Genomic DNA, 22,542 nt, shown 5'->3' on the forward strand with positions numbered 1-22,542 from the left:
TTTAAATTTTAATTGTGTTTTTAATTTGACATATAGTTGCTGTGAAGAATGACACTGAAACGCCGAGGGGCGGTCGATTTTCTTAATTTCTCCCCGAGGAATTGATGAGTCTATCAGGGCAGTAGATTGGAAAGCCATTAAAACTCAATGGTTAGGTTGTTAATTGGAACTTGATGGATAGGAGCCCGTGGATAGGCTGTACTGATCCAATCTTCCTGACTTTGTGTTTTCCAATAAATTACCCAGTTCATTTCCACACTCAGATTACATAAATTGTACACCTCCAGGGCTCGGGCGCTCTGCTTGCGTTTACAACTCTCTCTCTCTCTTTCTCTGCACACACACACCCTCTTTCTCTCCTCCACACACACACATACACAGATGTGCGCGCACGGACGCACACAAACGCCTCCTGAAAAAAGAGCAGGCCCCGCTTTCTTGAATGAAAATCGAAACGTAATCAACGTTTATACTTAGAAAATTTATTGATATCATTTTCTCTGGTAATTTCCTTATTCTAGAGTTGGACACGCCATATATCATAATACACACGTGTAAAGGGTCTTTGTTTAATATTTATCGAAGCTTGATTCCCAGATCAAAGCGCCTCATAACTTCATCTGTCTTTCTCAGACCTTTCTCTCCTGCTAAAGATCTTGTTCTGTTATTGCGGTAGGGCGGCCATACACCACCTATCATTGTGATAGAGCACGAACTTAGGCCCCGCTCCTCGCTGCTCGCTGCTCGGGCCTCTCTGCACATCTCGGGTACAAATGCAGGAACATGCAGCAAGGACGCATGAACATTTCCATACTAATAATAACACACAGCTCGGGCCTGCAAACGCCAACTCTGACATAAAAACCAGCGTGTAATTCATTGTGTGCGTCACAATAGCCGCCTGTTATGTCCACTATCTCTGTGATGAACTAATCTCACTTTGCAAAAGTCGTCTGAAAGTGATGAAGGCGGCCCCACTGACAAAGGTCTTTGTTTGAAAAGAGCGGCATATAAAATAAACCCATTTAACTGTCATTGCAGATTTCACGCCTTATGTGTAACCACCATAAATCCAGCATCCGCCCCTGACTGCCCTCATATATTTGCCCCCCTTCAGTAAAGCCTCCCCTGCGTAAGCGTTTTGTTAAGATCGTTTAGCAGCTGCTGGCCCCGCTGCCAGTTGACGATATTTACGCGCGGATCCAGATGCTTCTGTCTGGCTGCTATGATGATGATGATGACGGCAGAATCTGCTGTCAACATCATCATCAGCAGCAGCAGTAGCGTCCATAGTCGTCGTCGTCGTCTTCTCCTCTGTTTCCAGCCGGTCTTTAACAGCGAATGCCGGTTGTGTGGCTACCGGGAAGGGCGCTGACATGATGATTAAAGCTGACCATTTGTAATGTGTCTGGGGCTCCCTTACAAAGCAGTAAAAGAGGGATAATGTGCCCGAACCGCCAGCTCAAGCCCCGCAGCTGTCCCGCAGCCAGACACAACCACAGACACACACACACACACACACACACACACACACACACACACACACACACACAGATACAGCATGGGTGGTGGAGGTGGGAGGAGGGCGGTGGTGGTGGTGGTGGTGGGAAGCGCGCCCCCCTCCTCTCCCTCACACACCACACACACACACACACACACACACACAAACGCGTGCGCGCACGCAGCCCCCACCGCCTCCAATCAATTAGTCAATCAATTAGCCGGCCTCCACTCCACGCGCGGTCATCACGAGGCAGATTAGCTCAGTAATGATCAAATTAATTCTTAATCGCAGATAATGGACGCGGAATGAGTTTATTATTTTCAGGAAAAATGAGTTGGGCCTCTGTATTAGTTCCGAGGCTGCGTTACCGTCACCCCGGCTCATTTAACATATATGGGATCAAAGAAAGAAAATGTTTTACATGAGGTCATATTTAAGCCACGTGGAGGAAAGATGTTTAAACTTATATTTTTTTTAAAAGATATGACATGTGGAAATTTAGTGTATTTTTTAAATTCATAACCAGATTTGTATTTTCTCAATATCCTGTACTTTTTAATAATAATAATAATAATAATAATAATTAAAAAACTAAAGGTTGCAGCTGATAAGGAGTAAACATCACAAGTGTTTTAAGTGCACCTGAGTGCAGAACTGAGCACTGCACGTCTTCCTCGACTCCCCTCGCTCTCCTCATCCCGTCTCCAAACCTTGACAGGAGTTTGAAATTTCCGGGCTTATGTTGGAGGCTGCGATTGGCCCAGGAGGAGCTTACCTACATGCAAATGAAGCAACGCAACCTTGCTGCCTCTGATCCAGAGCGTGAGGAGGAGGACCAGGAATACACTCATGTTCCCCGAGCTCTAGAAAAAACACCTTCAACTCCTTCAATGTTAAAACTCCACAATTAAACCGACTACAGGGGGGGAAGGAAAGACAGAAAGAAAGAAAAAAAGAAAGAAGAAGACAAAAGCCGCTTTCGTAATTTTTACGCACCAATCGTGTAGAAACCAATAACGGAATACAAGGGGACAGTCAGATTCAGGCAATACTTCAATACTGTTATGAAGCGAGAATGAGTAGCGCAGAAGACAGCGGGAGCAAGTGCTCGTCGGGCCCGATTTCCAGCTTTACCATCCAGTCGATTCTAGGCACGCAGTCTGATGCGCCGCGCTCCGGGAACAAGGAGCTCTCCAAGGGGCCGCCGCCGCCGCCGCGGAGGCGCTCGCTGTCGGTGTCCTCCGAGGAGGAGTGCAGCGGTGGGGAGGACTCTGCAGACTGCTTCTGCTCCGACACGGGTCACAGCGAGCCATGCACCCAGCACCAAGCCCATAACTTCTGTTTAGGTGAGGAATATTTATCATTATTATTAGAATTATTACAGAAAAGGAAGCAAAATATTTTAAATAATTATCATGTCACACATATTTAGTTTTTATATTATTTATTTACTATTAAAACGGGCCTGTTTAGTTCCTCAGTTTATTTATTTATTTAGAAATAAGCAGGCCTCCTGTTTTCTGTTTTTGTTTGCACTTGAGCTCACATTTCATTAGCTCGTGTTTGTGACAGTCACACTCACACGCAGCTCATCCACTTCCACTTGTTTGTTGTGTGCTGACTATCACGCAGCAGCGGGAAGAGTGGAAGGTCGAATAATTAGCCCTCTGTCTTTCCTCTCATTTCAAATTTAATTGAGCCCGCTAATTGACGAAACATGTTTCTAAAATGGCTGCACTACACGTCGTCAATTGAGCGTTAAATAGAGCGGGATTTTATTAATAGCCGACTGTGCACGGTGCGTACTCAGGCTGAATTGTTTATTTAAAAAGTCACCGGCTTTCAGCAGTCGATTTAGGAAGTCAGAGTTCACACTTGACGAACTCTCAAACTGAGTATGTAGAGGAAAAAAATGTGAAATTATTTTTTCAGAACAAAAAAAAAAAAAAAGCTTGCAACATAGAGTCGGTTGTGATATTCACCACCTCCTCCTCCTCCTCCTCCTCCTCCTCCTTCTCCTTCTTCTCCTCCTGCCCGCGCTCAGGTCCCCCTAAAGGACTGCTGTCTGGGAGTGACGGGCTGCCGCGGCGGCCGCACCTGCCACAGCCTCTGCTGCAGGATTACAAGGAGGAGCAGGAGAGACCGTGCCATCAAATGTCACCCCTGTCGGAGGAGAGACAGACGGACGGTGCGGACAAGCAGGGCAACTCAGCCAAGAAGAAGACGCGCACGGTTTTCTCCCGGAGTCAGGTGTACCAGCTGGAGTCCACCTTCGACATGAAGCGGTACCTGAGCAGCTCGGAGCGGGCCTGCTTAGCCTCCAGCCTGCAGCTGACGGAGACTCAGGTCAAGACGTGGTTTCAGAACAGGAGGAACAAATGGAAACGGCAGCTATCAGCTGAACTGGAGGCGGCCAACATGGCCCACGCCTCCGCACAGACACTAGTGGGGATGCCGCTGGTTTTCAGAGATAACTCCTTACTGCGTGTTCCGGTTCCCCGCTCTATCGCCTTTCCGACGCCCCTGTATTACCCGGGGAGCAACCTGCCAGGGTTACCTTTATACAACCTGTACAACAAGATTGAGTACTGACTCTGCTGTATGTTCACCACTGCAGTCCACGTAAAAAAACAAAACAAAACACGCATTACAAAACATTCTTATAAGTGTCTCCACATAACCCTGTATATTAATTGTATCACTTTATTTGTTGAGGAAATTCTTATTATGCAGAAACTGTACGTCTCACAAGAAAGCAATCCAGCTTCCCTTAAAATGTATAAAATACACCATGTGTATAATTAATTACAATAATTTTTGTACTTTTATTTTCCTCCTTTCACTGATAAAACAATGGGAGTTTAACAGTCATATCAGTTTCAAGAAGAAAAAAGGATCCCACCATTTAAAAAAGAAGCTTTTACACTGTTTTTATTCATAATTGGTTCGTCACATATTTTGCAAAGCATCAGTCATTTTTATTTCACCTGACAGGAAATTATTCCATTTAAGGAAGAAAAAAAAATATCATTGTTTCTATTGTAATTTAGACCTTCAATAAATAACCTTCTCATTCAATAAATTTTCTATTTCAGTGAAAAATTGGGGTTTGTTTGGTTTTTATTTTTATGGACCGCTTTTTGTGCACTTACATTTGTAAACTTCACTGTTGACACAGTTAGATTTTCACACGCAGGAGGCAAACAGTGTAAGCCACTGTAAACAAGGCTAATGTCAAATTCTACTTAGCTGTGTTGACACTTCTTGTCCCGTGAAGAGCATGCAAGCAGTAAACAAGCTCTGCTGTCATAAGTGTGATCGTTTCTTTATGATAAAGGCTTGGGAAATAATCAGAAATTGAAGAGGAATTTTTGATGTAAAGCTGCTGGAGAAATGTTTTAGAGCGAGTTTAAGCTGAGAGCACCTGTGCCTTAACTGTGACTAAAGTGAGGAGGAAAACCTGGAACATACATGACATCACTGTTGCTTTTGGCCTACATAAACCTCCTATTATTACATGAAATATTAAGTTGAGAGTGTTTGACAGGTGCATTTTAATTGTATCTGTACAGGGATGTAGTGTGAGATGTGTCCCTCTGTAAGGCTCACATTACATATTTGTTTAATTCCTACAAATCAGCCTACAAGCAGAATAAAATGTCAAGCTGTGTCTGAAACTGCAGATGCTTTCATGACAGTATTTTCAGATTAATTTCAAATGTATAAACACTCTGCTGTAAATCAAGAGGTGCATGACCTGAGCAAGCTGCCTTGTAAAAGTAGAGGTAACTAAGAAGTAGATAAAGCAGATTGCAGGGTGGAGAAGAGACGCATGCCATCCCGAGCCAATCGCGCCTCTGGGCCGGATCTTCTCTCATTTAAAGTCTGCCTCCCGTGACTCACTCTAGCATCAGGCCTCCAAAAGGGGAAACATAATAAAGAGGCATATTGTCAAAGTTCAAGACTCTTGGCGTCATTAATCGAAGCTCTTTTCTCCATCTGCGCGATGAATTACTGTATCAGTTACACTTTGAACGCCATGTACGGTGTGTCTTGTTAATTCAGAGGCTAGTTTAGGTTTTCGAGAGGTCCAGCTCACGTTGTCAGAGCTCAATTTACGATTTCATAACAATTCGATAGATGCAAAGCACGAGCCTGAAGAGAATCACTCACTCACACAAGCACACACAAATGCCCATGGTTGATGAGGAGCGATAAAACCATGTCATTTGCCAGCTTTTCTTGGGTGTCACATCATGTACAAGGGACCCCCCCCCACCCCCACCACCACCACCACCACCACCACCAGCAGCAGCAGCAGCAGCAGCCAGCCAACCCCTTCTACCCATCCCACCAATCTCTCCCTGTGTGCTAATGGCTACATTACCTAGCAGAATCATGACTAGCCAGGCTCTGCTGCCCTGCAGATTATGCCTGACCCAATTTCTGCAACAGCCGCCCTGTGTTTCTGGGAAAATGGATAGCGTTAGACAACAGCAGTGATTTATGGGTAACTCCAGCACCAGCGGAGAGGTGAGGTGCAGGGGGATGAATTTGTGACAGATAGGAGAGGGAGAGAAAAGAGAGATAGAGAGAGGGATGGGGGACCGTAACGCTTATGAAAAGGAGCAATAGCTTTGGTTGAATGAAGCTGTTTATTAGTTTCCAAGTGGTCATTATGTCATCAGGTGTGACGGCAACGCGCCGCTCTTTTGGATGGATGTTTGCACCCCACTGACTTGTGGGAAATCTGCATGACCTGTCACCTGAGGTTGTTTGATTTACAAGAGACAGGCGAAGAGAGAGGGGGAGATGTGCGGAGATGAGCAAAGGAGAGAATAAGTGAAAGAGAGGAATAGGTGGGGGCGGAGGAGGAGGGGGGGTTGGATGTAACTATGTATCACTGCAATGGCAGGTGTGAATTACAAATTTTAATAGCAGGGCAATGAAAATGATTTGAAGTGGTTTAAACTGCAAAGAGACAGCGACTGGCATGGTGATGAAGATTTGTTGAGATGATGTGTTGTGCCTTAGGATTCATCAAACCTGCCTGGTAAGGTGAAAAGCAAGTGTAATTCACTTCTGTGGTATAATTTATGATGGGAGTAATGGAAACTGTGGGCTACACACAGTGTGGAGAGGGAGAGGCAAAGACAGAGAGCACTGGGCAAATTGATTCTCGGGATAGTTTTCAGAGCATATTTACAGGATCATAATGAATTACACTAAAACCTCCGGATATCACCTCTTTTACATCTCCAGATAAAATGATGTAGATCAAAACTAACTTAATAAAGACACCGTTAAATTTAAACAGGCTGCAACAACATTTTTTTTTATTCCTAATGTTCTAATATTTGACTCTTCTTCTCTTCCCTTCATCATTTATTCGGACAAGGGGCTTTTCAACTACCTAACATATTTACAGCCATTTGATTTAAAGAGGGTATGTGTGGCTTCATATTAGAGCGGGAGGTTATGAAGTATAACGCCACGAGCAGATGCAGAGCCCAGGGTCTGCCTCAAGACAAGAGTTTTAAAAGCGATCGCAATGCATTAAGCCAGACAACTCTCAAGACCTGTTTGCTCCCTAAATGAATTTGAGGGGAGCGTAACAAGGTTTTTGAGGCAGGCCCTGTCATCCGCTGGCTTTAACCAGCTTCTGTATTTATGGGTTAATGGTTAAAAAGGAGAGCTTGGACCAGAAGTGATTTTTCATGATTCTGTTTTATATCAACTGGAAATGAAGGAGCTGAAGGGAAATTGTGTTTGTCCCCCCCTCTCCTCTTTCACCAGCCCCAACCCCTTAACAGAAGAGGCATATGCTACTGAACCAGGCCAAGCAGACATATGGATAAAGTATATTAAGTAAAATATGGCTTTGGGAATTATATGGTTTGTGCAACAGGCGTAAAAACCCAAAATAGGTTTTAACTTTCAGTCTCAAAATCAATTTGCTTAAACTCGCAATACTGGGACATATTTTGCGATGTTTCTAACTCAAGGTCAAACACAAGCAGCTCTGTTATTTGAACTCCCCCAAACAACATTTAACCAAAAATCTGCATTAGGGCTTTAATGGCAAAACGCATTACGCTTCATTGTTAAATTACCAACCATTTCTTGAACTGCCTGTTTTGAAGTGCCATTCGCTGTCCAATATGCATCAAACTATTACAGGCTACAGTACGCGGAGAGAACTCGGCTATTACTCCAGAGATAAGTCCATTAGCATTACCTTTGACACAATAATGGATGTGAGATACAATTCTCTGCTCTCCATTTTGTATTTGTAAGGATAATAGGGGGATTATCTTGAAGGCCTTATGCTACACACTCAAGAGTGAGACCACACTGAGGACAGAGAGCTCTGCAACAGTTGTTTTCACATCCTCCCCTCCCCTCCCTCGGCCCTTCCCTCTGCTCCAAGACCCTCTCAGAGAGAGGCAGGGAAGATAAAGCATGTCATTATTCTATTAAAGACCTACAATTTTTGTAATGGGACTTGCAGCGGTCGGCAGAAGTGCAGGCAGCTTCTTCAATATCCTGGACATTATTTGCTCGTTTAGTTAAATGATGTTTCTAATTCCCTCATAATTACTTGTAATGAGGCTGTCTCCCTCGTTTTGATGCGGCAACATCTTAATACAGCATGGCATTCTTTTTTAGGGATAATTACCTCTCATGAGGCCGGGCAGCAAGGCTGGGGTTTGTTGTGCGCTGCACACGTGGCAAATTGGCTTGTTTCCTGCCATCTTGTCTTCCTGCAAATTGGTAAATTAAGTTTCTCGGCTGGAGCATTAGAACTGTTAAGTTTGCTTTCTCGGCTCCTTCAAATTATTGGCTTCGCTGACAGAGAGATGGCTGTATATTCTGTGTTTTGTCTTATCAACTTTGTAGGGTTTTTTTATTTAATGATTGTACAGTGAATGTTAGGGGAGCTGAATGTTGGAGCATTAGGGAAAAGTTGTTGGAGGAACAGTTTTGAAATTATTGGGACATGTTTTCTGGCCCGCAGAGCAACAAAAATTATACATAATTCATAAAATGAATCTTATCATTTTACATGTTTCATTTTAAAGGCAAAAGCTGTAACAAAAAAATGTAGAACTGCGATCTAATGTCATTTAGGGATAAACCTCCTAATTTAATGGAAAGAAGTGAATGCTGGAATTATTCTCTACACATTAGGTTTCATTTATTGTAGTCTATATCAATATTGCTATAAAAATACACCTATACTGCCAGTGTTAACAAAGTCAATGAACCAGTTCCATCCTTGTCATTAGGACAATAAATAAATGTATATTTAATACTTAAAGGTTCAAATTGGAAGATCTCAAAAAACAGAAATAATATGTCCTCATTCTGAGAATGGATTTTCTCTTCCTGTTTCCCCTCTACCAGCAGAGCTGTATGTGATGTCCCTCTGAAATGATCCAGCTGCCGTACTCCAACCGCAGCCATCGCAGGGTTGACTGAGGGGTTTTTATTTCTAAGTGCTGATGTGTCGCAGACAGTTTGGCTCTACAAGGGCCTGTTATACGCCGATTAAAGAGAGGGAAGGAGTGCTCCCGCAGGGCGGCCTTGTACATTTACCCTAACCACAAAAAGGTCTAACGTTTACGCCCCGGTGCTGACATGACCTTCAAACAAGGTCCCTCTGCTGCCTGGGTGGATACTGGAACTGTCTGGAGGAGAGCTGCAGTGAAACCAACAGACAGACAGGAAGAAATCATATCTTTTATATCAGGAATTACCTGTCTGCCATATCCTGTGAAGTTAGAAGATATGGCTTTTATTGGGAAATACAGGAAAGGATAGTTATTTTTCGCACTTATATGGCAAAATGTGATTGTGATTTTCCCAAAAGCTTTTGTCAGTTTCATTGAATGTTGGAACATGATATAAGAAGTATCTTTTCTCCATTAAAATCACCTACGCTGAACAAACTGACAAACACAAAGGGCCACTAAATAATTCAGATCCAAATCCAGTCATCAGTCAGCTATTGGTGGGAGACAAACATATCACTGGCTGTTGTTTTTATTAGTGGGAGCACAGACGGATTCTCAAGTGATCCTCTTGTCTGTGCTGGGTCAGTGATCTGTTTGTTATGAGATTTGATATCGATTTCTTCTTAATATGGAGAGTTGGGATCTCTTTGTAAGGACCAAGTGGTCTCTTTCAGCTGCAGGGGTCTGCTGTATAGAGAGATGATCTGTCACTTCAGTCTAAGACTGACTGCTGACCACATAGCCTGCAGCTCAGCAGCGGGGAGCACAATGAAAGCAGCACACTATCACCTGACAGCTAATTAGGGATCACTCCCCTGGAAGGGAATACATTCTCTTTGAGGGAATGAGAGAAAGAAAGCACCAGGTCGCTGAGATTCCTGTGATGTGTCAGTCAAAGCCACAAGCCACCTGCGATTCCTAAAGACAATTCTCTGATATGTTTGGTTATCACTGTAGTGAATTGTTAATGTTGGTGGTAAAAGTCAAACGACCTGACGTCGGTTCAAATACAAAGTGTTTGGTTTTGCTCTCATGTCTCCCACTGGAGTAAACTAAAATAAGAACCTCATATCTCAACATTCATGCCATCTGTTTAAATATTGCAGTTCAGCAACACTGATTGTCCCCAGTTGTGTGTGCGTACATATGTGCCCATCCAGCAGTGTGAGTCTATGGTTTATACAGGAGACCTGGGACTTCTTTGAAAACACATTTGTAACCATTAGTTGAGTGTAGGGTTTCATGTGCAGAGTGCATCCTCTGGACTGGTGTCAGAGTCTCTGCGAGGCTCTGCGGCAGCCTCTCTTGGAGGGACAGTGCGGAGAGGAAGAGGAGGCTGGAGGTGGTGGTGGTTGAGGAGGAGGGGGAGCACTGGAGCCTAGGCGTCCCACCAACAATGCATCACGGCAAGCAGAGCGTAACCTGAGCCCCCCCTCTGGCCCTGGTGTGGCCTGCCACAGCACACTCCCTCTCGGCCCCCTTTGCACCCCCAAGATGCTTTTAAGGGGATTTGGTCAGTGAGAAAACAGCTCTTCAAAAGAGTCGTCGTCACATTAGAAAGTAATTAGCCGGGCCTGAGGCCAAGGATTCCCTGACCTGACTAATTCTGCACCCCTAAACAATCCGTCTTGGTGCTAGGCGGCTGGTAAGGCACGTTCTCGGTGTACTGGGGAGGGGGGTATTGTGGCACGGGAGATTCCCATGGTCCTGCAGGTGAACAAACCCTACAGAGGTCATCGGGAAAGGTTACAGGGTAATCCATCTGAGTAACGGTCTGCAGGTTGATTTGAAAGATGTCTCACAATACAGGTGGAGGTAACTGTTGAACCTAACTGTATTCAGGATATAACCTAACAGGACAAATTATTATTCCTGTTACAGAGTGACAGTTACCAAATAATTCACACCACTCTCTTATTTGCGATGATGAGGTCAATTAAAAATTTAAAGCATTGCTAAAAAAACAGACTGGCTCCAAAGTATTCTGATCGTATACAGCTGCACTAACTTAAAGATGTTTGTGATCTTAAAGTCTAAGGCGGATGCAGACCGCCACATCGCTTTTGCAGATCAATGCAGAGAAACCATTTCAGCACTTGGCCACCTGTTCTTCCAAGCCTGCAGGGTCCACTGGCAACAACCTTTCCTCTCACTATTAGACAAACTAATCTGATTGGGAAAAAGATGGAGGTGCAGGGGAGGGGCAGAAACTTACAAACCACATGCTGCAGGGAAGGACTCGACACCGCCAGTCCTCTCCTCCGATGTCTCTGATGGTTTAAGAGCTACTATAGCCTTCAGCGTTATCAGGCTAACACGCAGTGGGAGGTAGAGTGAAAGAGACAAAAGAGAAAACATGCGGGAATCCCAAAGGAATACACAAACAACACTGGTTACAACTGATTTTAAAGTCCTGAGCGGTGAGACTGTACACATTTAAGGGATTTTCTATGTGTTTTAATCTAAGATCGTACTTAAAACTTGCAAGGGTTCTGTGATATGAACCTTTTCCATGTATGATGACCCTGTAGACTTCTTTACCAAAGTTTATAAATTAGGGCTGTAACAGATTGTGTATTTATTCTGAACCATGTCACAGTGCACACAGCCGTCAGCAGAATACATTGTTCCTAGATTTATGCAAGTAATATGGAACCAAAGTACACACAAGTTTACAAGTCCTGCCTAGAAACTTCTAGCCCTTTGCTGTAAATGTAGCACAACAACCTGATTGGCATGTTTTTTCAGTGTTTATCATATTGCAATACAGAAAGTTATTTTATAATGTAAATGGTTTACCAACATTGCCAGTGAGCAAAACGTTACCTCAGCCCCCAGCAAGAGGATTTTCACTATGTTTGACACTTGCACTACTGACTGTTCAAAATAAATTAAAAGAAACAGCTCTTTATGTATTTGTTTTTTCCTCTGCTATACCGAACTCATCCCAAACCATGGTTCCTGAACCCAAGCCCTGACTTCTGTGTACCATTACACCCCTAATATGAATCTATATTGCATGGGAAAAAGACTCACTTCAAAGTGCTGACATGGTAAGACACTGGAGAGTGGGAAGCAAAACACACTTGTTAAACCTGCAGGACCCAGAAATGGCACTGAGCAATTGGCCAATTAGGAAGTGGTCCATCATGTCAAACTCATTTGCAAAGGGAAGGCTTAACCCTTAGGGTTCGAAGGTCGGGATCAAAGGGTGTCCCCCATGGGACTGCACAGAGATCCTTGAAGAAACGCTGATCCCAAGCTTTTGTAAAGGAATCTTCTAATTACAATAAATCTCCACTGCAAGGTAAAGACAGGAGTGCCTGGTACAGTGGCTATATGATAGCTCTCGCCCGAGGGCCTGCAGGTAGCCTATAGATGTCTGGATAGAAGACTGATAGGAGATAGTGGTTGCCACCAGGATAGTGGCCTCTCATTTGCCCAGGTCAGAACCTCAGAGAGTGATCACAGCTTTGGCGGCTCAGGCTGACCAGCACCTTTGAGCCTTTATAGCCTCTGGTGTATAACCGGGTCTTTGACCTTGCCCACAGATTAGTATCAGTATCAGTATTAGTACTGGATTTACCTCTTCAATTCTTAGTCTTCTCTCTTTTATTGTCTTGTTTTCTCACAAAGGTGTGTCACGGTTGGCTTCCTTTGAATGGAGCACACTTTTTCAATTGAGATTTTAGCCCTCTACTAGGAACTTTTGTGATTGTGATTTAATTTTGCTCTCTGATCTCTTTGGTTAAACTGTAATACTTTGGTTATTTGACAGAGGTGTGTGGATTAGAGGTTGTTTGATCACACAATGGTGGGTTCTGAGAATCTCATCTGACCAATAATAATAACTGCTTTGTGTCAAATGGGATATTTACACCTGAAATCCTAAACATTTAGATATTTTGTTCCTTAGAGAGGACATACTACTAGCACCTTGTGGGGACATGACATATAAAGGGGACAATTACCATTGATTTGGGTAAGAGTTAGTGTATAGTAAAGTTGTTTTCTTGTATAAACTCCAGACTGAGTTCAGAGAGTTCAGGTCCGCACATCGTCTTCAGTTTTGCTTTCACACATGTAGCACTTAACAAGAGAATGTCTTTGTCTGATGCGTTCTCACACACTGGACATATTCTGTTTAGTTCAGGCAAGGATCGTGCCTAGGTAAAGTGTGCAGGAGGCAGATTACACCGTGGCCCCGTAGCCAGTTCATAGTTTGGTCAGAAACAACAGAGTCTCTTGCCTTTCCTTGAATTTGTCTAACAATTTCAGCATAAGCTACTACTGACAGAAGTTCCTGAATTTCATCATCTCTCCATTTAGACATTTTCTTGCTGTCTTTGTGTAAATGACCCTTCTTCTCAGCCTCGGATGGTTTGTTTTCTTCCAGTTTCATGGAAGCCACGTGATAGAAACTACATCAACACACCCACTTGCTCACTGTGAATTCTCCAGACAATGTCCTGCGCAATTCACATATTGGCTCAGTCGGTCATTACATGGACTGGCAAGGTGGCTGGCAGGAGTCCATTTCATGTCCGATCCAATTGATTCAGACATTTGCATTCTCAAACACAGCCGCTTTGGGTAATGTCTAGATCATTTCAGGTTTGCAATGCATGTGTGAGGGGCTTAAGACCCTCACCCTGCACACCTCAACAGTGCCCATGAGAGGACAACATAATGGCAATGGGGAAATCAACGGCTATATGTTTGACTGTGTGTTCCCTCTACATATTGAATCTAGCTTGCAGAACAACCTTCTTTGTTCCAGCTCCAAGCAAAGCTGTATGACACTCTCTGTGCTTCTCAGCGGGCTCTACTGTTGGCCAAAGGGGGAGGAGAGAGGAAAAGGAGGGGAGAGTAGTAGTTTGTTCTTCCTGCAATTAGCATTCACGGTTAGCTAAGCAGAACTAATGCAGCGAATCTTTGAGTCTCACGTTACCTGTCCTCCACTGCCAGAGTACCTGCAGGCCAGATTAAACTGTAGCGAGATGACAAACCCCCTATGTATCCATTACAGGCCTTTTATTATTAGCAGTGTTATTGGTAATTCCTTTTGAATGGCCACGACAAAAACTATGCATCGGCTAAGGAGGACTTCAAAAAAACAGGATACTGCATGGGTGTGGGCGACGTGCTAGTGATACTGTAATTTTGAAAACAAACTGAGAGTGAGAATTACGCCTCCATTTGTGTGGCATTGTTCAGTGGCCCTGACGGTAGGCATAACTCCCGGCGGCACATTTTGATCTGACCTGTTTTAAGTGACGGGCTTCCCCGCCTGACAATAGTCAGCGCTGTCACATGTCAACACAAGAGAAGCCTCAAGCATCCCTCCTTTAGTGACTTCATTCATACTTAATGCCCAAACATCTTTTTTATTCAACCAATAAAAGGTCATCTTCATTCAAATGTTCTGCGCCTCCAATTTATATTTAACTTCTGTGTCTGGCAGGATCATCTCCAGTAGGTTCCTTAGCATCTAGGTCAAGACTGAATGATCTCATGCTTCCCTTTTCAACTGGGACCGGATCAGGATGTGGGCTCACCGTGTCACCATTATGGGATGTGGATGAAACTGCAATGATCTCATGAGTCTTAAGTGACACAACAACGTGGCCACTTAGTAGATCTTGTCATGCAGTTCCAAGAAAATGCCGAAGTGCGATTTTCAGCTCAGATTCTTTGTCTGCACTTTAATTCACTGATATATAATTAGATTCATTATATCAATAGATGAGTGAAACTAAATAATACTTCAGCTGTATTTTGTGTTGTAAAAACATTGACAATCAATGATCCAGGCTAATGCTCTTCCATATTTCCTGCTGATTTGCTGTGTTTATCCTCAGCTAATCATTATCAGTTCTCTGAAGTGTTGTCTTATCAGTTACAAACAGGTACAAGCAGCGCAAGTGCTCCCAATTGATCCACTAAAGACTCCCACAGTGATGAGGCCACTGTCTGGTCACACAGAGCCCAAGGAAGACACTTCTCCTGATCAATAAGTCTTCCTGTGACACTGGCTCTGCTAAAGTCTACACCTCTAGTAGCTCATCACTGTAAATGTGAGAGGCATGAGAGAAATCATTGGAATAGAACTGATACAATACAGCTGCATTGATGACTTTAATTGCACAAGTTGTTTTTAAGAGATTTGAAACCTACTGTAATAGCTGCAAATTTGCCTGGGTCCAGACCTGGGAGTCCGTCCACTCCATCAAGTTGACATTCCTCGGCTTGGTGACACGAGACAGCAGTTTCTTGGTTGAAATAAAAAATGACCAATGAGCATCACAGGAGAGAGGCTACAATTAACCAGTCAACGCCATAGGTGGGACTAATGCCTTGTTTCCACTTACATGTATGTATGGACACAAGGCAACCAGAAGTCCATTTATTCCTATGGGAATCTCTGTGATATCCATTGTACCTGTGAAACTCCTCCCCTCCATAGTATTTCAGTCCGAAACTTGCAGCGATGTGTTAAAAAAACAGAACTTTCATGGTGGATTTTGGAGAAACTGTATGACGAGCTAGCTTAGCTAACAGGCTGCTAACTGGCTAACATGCTATTTCCTTCAATTCAGTTGCCTGTGTTGAATGCAAGTGAGGTTGTATGATTAAAAAATGTGTGTTAATCTAGTTTGAACACATTGTGAATCTGAGTAATGTTATCCTGTTACAATATGGTCATACATAATGTAGAGTCAGGTTGTCATTATGACTCATTCAGCCGTTCATATGTGTTTTTAATGAAATATTTCACAAAACATGCCACGTACCTGGCAAGCCAGCATCTTTTATTTGCTGTCATGCAATATTGGTCCTGTTTTTGTCCCGGTAATGTTCCACGCGTATATTCCAAACTACTGGATGCCGAAAGAAGGACAAAATTAGCCTCTCCCCCATGGCGACAGGTAGTTTCTATCAGGTTTCTATCCATCTGTAAAGAAATGCACTTCCTTGCGTTGGACACTAGAGGCATCATCCGTAGATTTGTGGATCTACAGACACCAGTCACATACTTAAGTGGAAGCATAACGCTATTGTCAGGCTGTTGTCAAGTGTTGCTAAGCTGTGCAGTGGAACCAGTGAGGTGTAATAACAACAATGGCACCGCTATAGACAAGATAGATGCTGTTTTAAATCAACATGTCTTCTCAATATCACCGGACATTGTAGTTTGCTTTCCTTTGCTCCACTCTTAAAATCACAGCAAAACAAGTATGTTAGCATAGCTACGCATCGCATCATCCCCCAGGGAAATCGGTAAGAGTCATGGGTGTATTACCGAACGGGCCTAACAGGCTAAGGCCCAGGGTCTCAAGGGTTCAGGGGGCCTCTAGGACAAAGTCACCGCGTGAAATTGCTGTTATTAACTTTGCATTTTTTGTCTAAATATTCACTTTGATAGAAAAAGACACCATTTTAAGTAAGAATTAATTCCCGCAGTCTATCTATAAAACTTTAACTCTGTGAGAAGATAAAAGAGCATATTGCACCTGCCTGGGGTGTGTGTGTGTGTGTGTGTGTGTGTGTGTGTTAGGGTGGCCCTTACAAGCCCAGGCCCAGAGGTCCATTGTGACATAAGCCACCTATGGTTGGAGTGGATGCGTTAGAGTGGATATCAGATATCAGACAAGCCCGTAAATATAATCTGAATACACATTTGAAAAACTGGCTTCAGTCTGACCTGGTTGAAATGATCAGGATACGTACTTGATTTTTCACTCCTTTGCATGAAACTTTTTTTTTTTTTTTGTGGACAAACAAAGGTCACAGTTTTTCACACATACATCTGCTGCTTGGCTTACCTGCACTGCAACACAGTTCTCTAATCTATTATCGTAAGGGACTAAAATTTGCTGTTTGGGTAAAAAAAAAAAAAAAGTAATAGTGGTTGCAATCAATGCTCAGTAATTTCTGCAAAAGGTTGAGGCACATTCTACCAAATGGTTAGAGGCACTTTCATTTAATTAATGTTGTATGTCTGTGTTTAACGTACATGGTTTTAGCAGAAAATTGATAATGTTGCTGGACAGCCAGGCTCAGAAAACTGAAGCTATTTGGAGGGGGGGATTACAAGGGAATCTCACTGCAGCGTATGGATAAAAAATTTAAAAAAAAAAAAAAAATCACATCACATTTCACTGCAGGGCTTTTATTGCCTAGTGAACAGAGTTTGAATTTGACTTAGTGGTTTAGTTTATATCAAAGCCAAACTGAACTGTATGACTAAACAGGTATTTTTGACAGATATTAGACAGTACTTCATGAACGCATTTCACCTTTAAATCAAGACTGAGGCACAACTCCCAAGTGCTACCGTCTCTCACTCTAATATTTCTGTTTGTATCACCCTGCCTCCTTGTTGAACCACAGCTACTTGCCTCTACTTGATGTCCAATCTAAATAAAAAAGATTGTAATATAATAAAGGACCCATAGTCCCTACTTATACAGTACTTATTGAGTGGAACATTGAGATTTATATAACTCCTCTCAATGAGAGAGAAAGAGAGAAAAGGAGAGAAAGAGGGAAAGAGAGTTTCTCGATGATTGCGAGCGGGGTTTAAGGTTACCGACTAATTTCCCAGTCGTTACCTGCCGACAGCGCCACATCCGGTCTCCTCAGTGTTTTTCAACAGGGAACAGTACAATCTGTTATACTGTAGTGATCATCAGCTCTTCCTCGACCAATGATTACCAGTAATTACCTGTTTTTCTCTCCCTCCATCCATCCCTCCTCCCCCCACTCTCTCTCTTCCCCTTTCTCCCTTGAGCTATTACCCTAACTGGCTGTTGTGGAGCAAAGAGGAGGTGTGTAGAGAACAAGGCAGGCTTTTATGGACTCCCCACCAGCGCCACTCCACACCGCTCCATTTTGAAATTATCGGGTCCCCTTGCTTTTGAAGTCTCTGTAAGCGCACCCTCCTATTTACGAGATGGCTATGTACTTAAAGGTCACAGATTGATCAAGAGGTCCTAAAGATGGCCTTTTCCCTGAAAGCACCGCAATACTGTGGCTTCTACAGGCCACATCTGTGGGAGAAAGAGGGAAAATAAAATGCATCACTCCCCCAAAGTCAGGCATATTCAGACTTTAATGTACAATTCCATTTACCCTGGAAAATGCCACAATTGAGTATGGAATTCACAATGAGCACAGCAATTTATCAGTGCTTTTTTGTCCATTTCTGTTGGCTCAGGCTTAAGCATATTTTACTTACCGATTACCCACGGGTCATTTTATAAATGTGTCAGTCTCTAACTTTGTTTGAACACGAGACCTTCACTACATTGTTTTGTCCATTTGAAAAAAAATACATTTGACACACACACACACACACACACACACACACACACACACATACACACACAAAACAGCAGCATCAATATTTTGACAGCATCTACGCTGGAAATAACAACGACTAGCCGGCAGTATCCTGATGCCCATCAGCTCTAAGTCAAATATTTAAAGAGATGGATGTTGTTATAAAGGCCCCAGTTACACTATGTTTATGCACTTATTTGTGAGTATTTCTGCTTTCTTTCTCCTTTTTTTTTTTTTTACTTACTATATTTGAATATGGCAGGTTACTGCTGCCACTGACAGACAGTTTGCTGATTTTTGATAAAAACTAAGTGGGTAAAGGCAAATAATACAACAACTAGAACAATGTCGTAAGTACAGAAAATTACATCACTTTACTGTAACGTAGAGCTGCAGTGTATAATCGATTAATTGATGTGTTGTCGACTATTAAATTAATGACAACTAATTTGATACTCGATTAATTTGTGTATTTTTTTGAGAAAAAAAGAGCCAATATTTTCTGTTTATTTTAACTCCTCTATGACAGTAAACTGAATATATCTGGGTTGTGAACAAAACAAGACATTTGAGGATGTCTCGTTGAGCTTTGGGAGACACCAATTTTTCACCATTTTCTGTTTGTTTGGGGGGTTTTTTTGTCACTAGACCTAACAACTAAAAAGAGTAAATGAAACAAATAAGTCACAGATTAACTGACACTGAAAATAATCATTAGCCATAGTCCCACTGTAACACAGCCTTTAAAACCAGAAAAAAACACTTACGATATTACAGTTTTCAAAACCTAAGATGATATCTAGTCTCACATCACAATATTATTTCTTTAGTTAAACCATGAGGATTTCCTGAGCACATATCAGCCTATTCTAACAATCCTCAAGCCAGAAAACCCATTGATGGTGTACTTTAATCCAGAATTAGGACGTGACAAATAATACTGCCCCTCTCTTCTACACAGCCCCATACTCTATTTTTGAAATGTTGTTTGAAATGTTTAGTATTGTTTTCATTGTTGATTAATCTGTCGATTATTTTCATGCTTAACTGATTAGTTTGGTTTATAAAATTTCAGAAAATGGTGAAAAATGTTGATCAGTGTTTCAAGATGACGTCCATAAACATCTTGTTTTGTCCACAACCCAAAGACAATCAGTTTACTGTCATAGAGGAGTAAAGAAATCAGAAAATTATCACATTTAAGGAGCTGAAATGAGAAAATTAAGACTTTTTTTGTCCTAAAAAATTACTCAGACTGATTAATCAATGATCAAACTGGCTGGCAATCAATTTAATAGTTGAAAACTACTCGATTAATCATTACAGCTTTAGCGTATGCACACCAAAGACAGTACAATGTACTGTGCTCAACAGGATAAACTCATTTTTTCTCATCACTAGCATGAAATAAAATCAACTTATTCATCTAAATGCACTTTTGTTAATTTTGCTACTGTGGCTCTTTTTCTCATTGTAACATAAAATATTTGATAGCATTTTTCAAAACAACGCATCACTGTATCATGTTAAAATGAGAAGAGTTTCCCATTAAAACAAAGTTAACTAAATGCTGTTTCACGGTGTTTTTACCTTATTATTAGGATAATATTTTGCTAGTTATGATAAGAAATAATGTTTTTTCCACAACGGGTGGGTGAGTACGTCTATATGTAGCTGTACATCATTTCATTTCAACAAGGTTTAAATATGAATACTGAACGGTACAAATGGACTGAGAAATATTCAGCTGGATATTTGTTTAACTAATGTAATCCCCTGAATCAAAGTGTTTGTCTTAGACTCACTCGCTCAGAACGCCGATGTGTCAGCACCAAACAAAGCTGCACAAAAGCACGCCAGCTTCATTCATCATAGGGTCCCAAACTAAACTCACTCTGTTATTATTATTGATAGTCAGTGCCTTCAGCCTGTCTTATTTATTAGCCAACTGGGGATGAATGGGCGACGGCCAGGCGGCGTATGCGATGCCAATTTGACCCTGTGTTTTAAAATATGCACACTGTGAGCACCAGGCCGGGCAACTTGGCAGCAGCGCGGACTTTGAAATTTTATTGATTGCATCACTCGCCAATAATATGAAGCATGTCACATTTGACAACACTATAAGAAGAGGGGTCAGAGCACCCAGGACTAATGAAACTGTTTTGAGAAGGGGGGGGGAGATGGATGTTGTTTTCTACAACATTAACCTTGCAAATGGCTGCCAGAGAGCAGCGATGCCTCACACCACACACACACCCTTGCTGTCAACTCTGGCAACTTCCTGATGGTTGACATTAAGCTAAAAATCTCAAACCATTAAAAATACCTGTGCTCGATGCAGGGAGCTAAGATGAAGTAATATATCCCCAAATAAATGAAAATCTTATTAGCATCACAACAGCGCTCGTGGCAAAACACTGGGTGATTTGAAAAGTGTCCCCTGCTGTCTGCTAGTGGGGATGACAGATGAGGTGAGGACGATGTAAAGGGATTGGTGTGGAGCAGGGGTGGGGTTGGTGGTGTCGGGAGCGCGAGTTAAATCTCTCCAAAATGAGTAATCTTACATAATAATATCCTCATGTGTCTTGATAAGAGCAAACCCCGAACAAGCCGACAGCATCCGTCAGCATGGTCTATGAAAACTCACTAACAACGTTATGGATCCTGAAGGCAGCTATTGCCCCGGCAAATATGCTCTGTGAACCTCTAATTTGGCAGCTATATCTTCTTTAACGACACCATTACCAGTGGCTATCACCATAACCGCATCCACAGCAACAATCCTCACAAAACCCATAATGTGAAACCACGTTAAGATGGCTCCCGTGGACTCATATTGGAGTGCTGCTGTGCTTTTACACACATGAACAGGCTACAAACCCACACAACCACAGGCGTTAAATGCTTACTACTGACTGCATTAGCTATCTGGTATTGTTTTAACTGGGAAGTAATTAACTGGCTAAGTCAATAGGTGGGATGGAGAGCCAGTCTGCAAGGTGTTTATAGGTCCCAAGAGTCATGGCGGGGGTGAGAGGGCACGACAGAGCCCATCTATCCAAACTCAATGACCTGACAGATCCTCCACTAAAAGGCTCACACTCATATCAATTATTGATAACATAAAAGAGACTTTATTTTAAAAAAATCCCACTGCCGTCACCCATAACTACAGATAGACTGTGCCCACATACGCTCCATGTTTGTTTGACAGTACATGTTTGAATGTGCACAGCCGTGTAGGTGTGTGTTAATCAGACAAGCTGAATGTGCTCCCTTTTTATTTTTTAACACGCTGTGCGGAAAGGCGCCGCGGATCAGTAAATGGCTCCCTTCGCTAATCATCTCTGCTGTAGCAAGGGAAAAAAGGGAGAGATAAATGTTTGAGTGGAGAGGTTGAGGGCGTCTCTTTCAGACCTGCCCCTACTGTCTGCGAATAAAAGCCTGAAAAGGAGCCACAACGACAGGCTAGAAGTGAGTCCAACTGGGCTTTGAAAACGCTGCCTCTTCTCCGGGCCTTGGTGCTAATGCATCTGACTCAAAGGCTTTAAGCCGGCGAGGGAGAGAGAGAGAGAGGCGAGAAGAAAGAAAAAGAGAGAGGAAAAAGAGAGAGAAAAGGGTAGAGAGACAGAGAACTGGTGCTACAGAGGACAAAGAGCTCCAAGGTGTGCACTCGGTATTCAGTAATTGGTAAAAGAAGCTTCATTTCTTCCAGTGATTTCCTGTCTTTTTACCGTCTCTGACAATCCTGATGCTTTTAATAGGGGTATGAGTAGGGGCTATTCTGTGCGCCCCCTTTGCCCCCCTCCCTCCCCTCGAACACCAACCTGTCTGGCTGCTCAGCCTGACCACCCCTCCCGTCTCCTTCTCTCCTCACAAAATGGAAAAAGAAAGAAAAAAAAAAAAGCATTAACCATATTCTTTCTGTCGTTCTCTCTCTTTGAATACCTCAAACCCCTTTAGCTTTAATCATTTCTGGATCAGGCTCAGTCCAAATAAGCCAAGCCATTTTCTGCACTCAATTACTCCCTTAACAGCATCAAAAAGAGAAAGGATTCAGGTATAGTGAGGAGAGAAAGAGGGTGAGAGGGAGAAAATTGTGAAGCATCTTCATCCGCCGAAATGCTTTGAATGCTTCGAAAAGGCTTTCTTTTTTAATGAAAAACCAGTAAT

General features: G+C 42.6%; 2 protein-coding genes across 2 annotated transcripts in view; one reads left to right on the forward strand and one right to left on the reverse strand.

Moving 5' to 3' along the window:
• The window catches only part of ikzf5 (IKAROS family zinc finger 5), a 153,069-nt gene that overhangs the window by 40,363 nt on the left and 90,164 nt on the right, over positions 1–22,542 (reverse strand). The gene's annotated exons all lie outside the window — the stretch shown is intronic.
• On the forward strand, positions 2,172–4,464 carry hmx2 (H6 family homeobox 2). The gene is made up of 2 exons (XM_049599764.1): positions 2,172–2,850; positions 3,549–4,464. Exons 1-2 carry the CDS (start codon positions 2,580–2,582, stop codon positions 4,094–4,096), a joined length of 819 nt encoding a protein of 272 aa, XP_049455721.1. The 5' UTR covers positions 2,172–2,579; the 3' UTR covers positions 4,097–4,464.

Source organism: Epinephelus fuscoguttatus, linkage group LG16 (assembly GCF_011397635.1).
Source record: "Epinephelus fuscoguttatus linkage group LG16, E.fuscoguttatus.final_Chr_v1".
NCBI lineage: Eukaryota > Metazoa > Chordata > Actinopteri > Perciformes > Serranidae > Epinephelus > Epinephelus fuscoguttatus.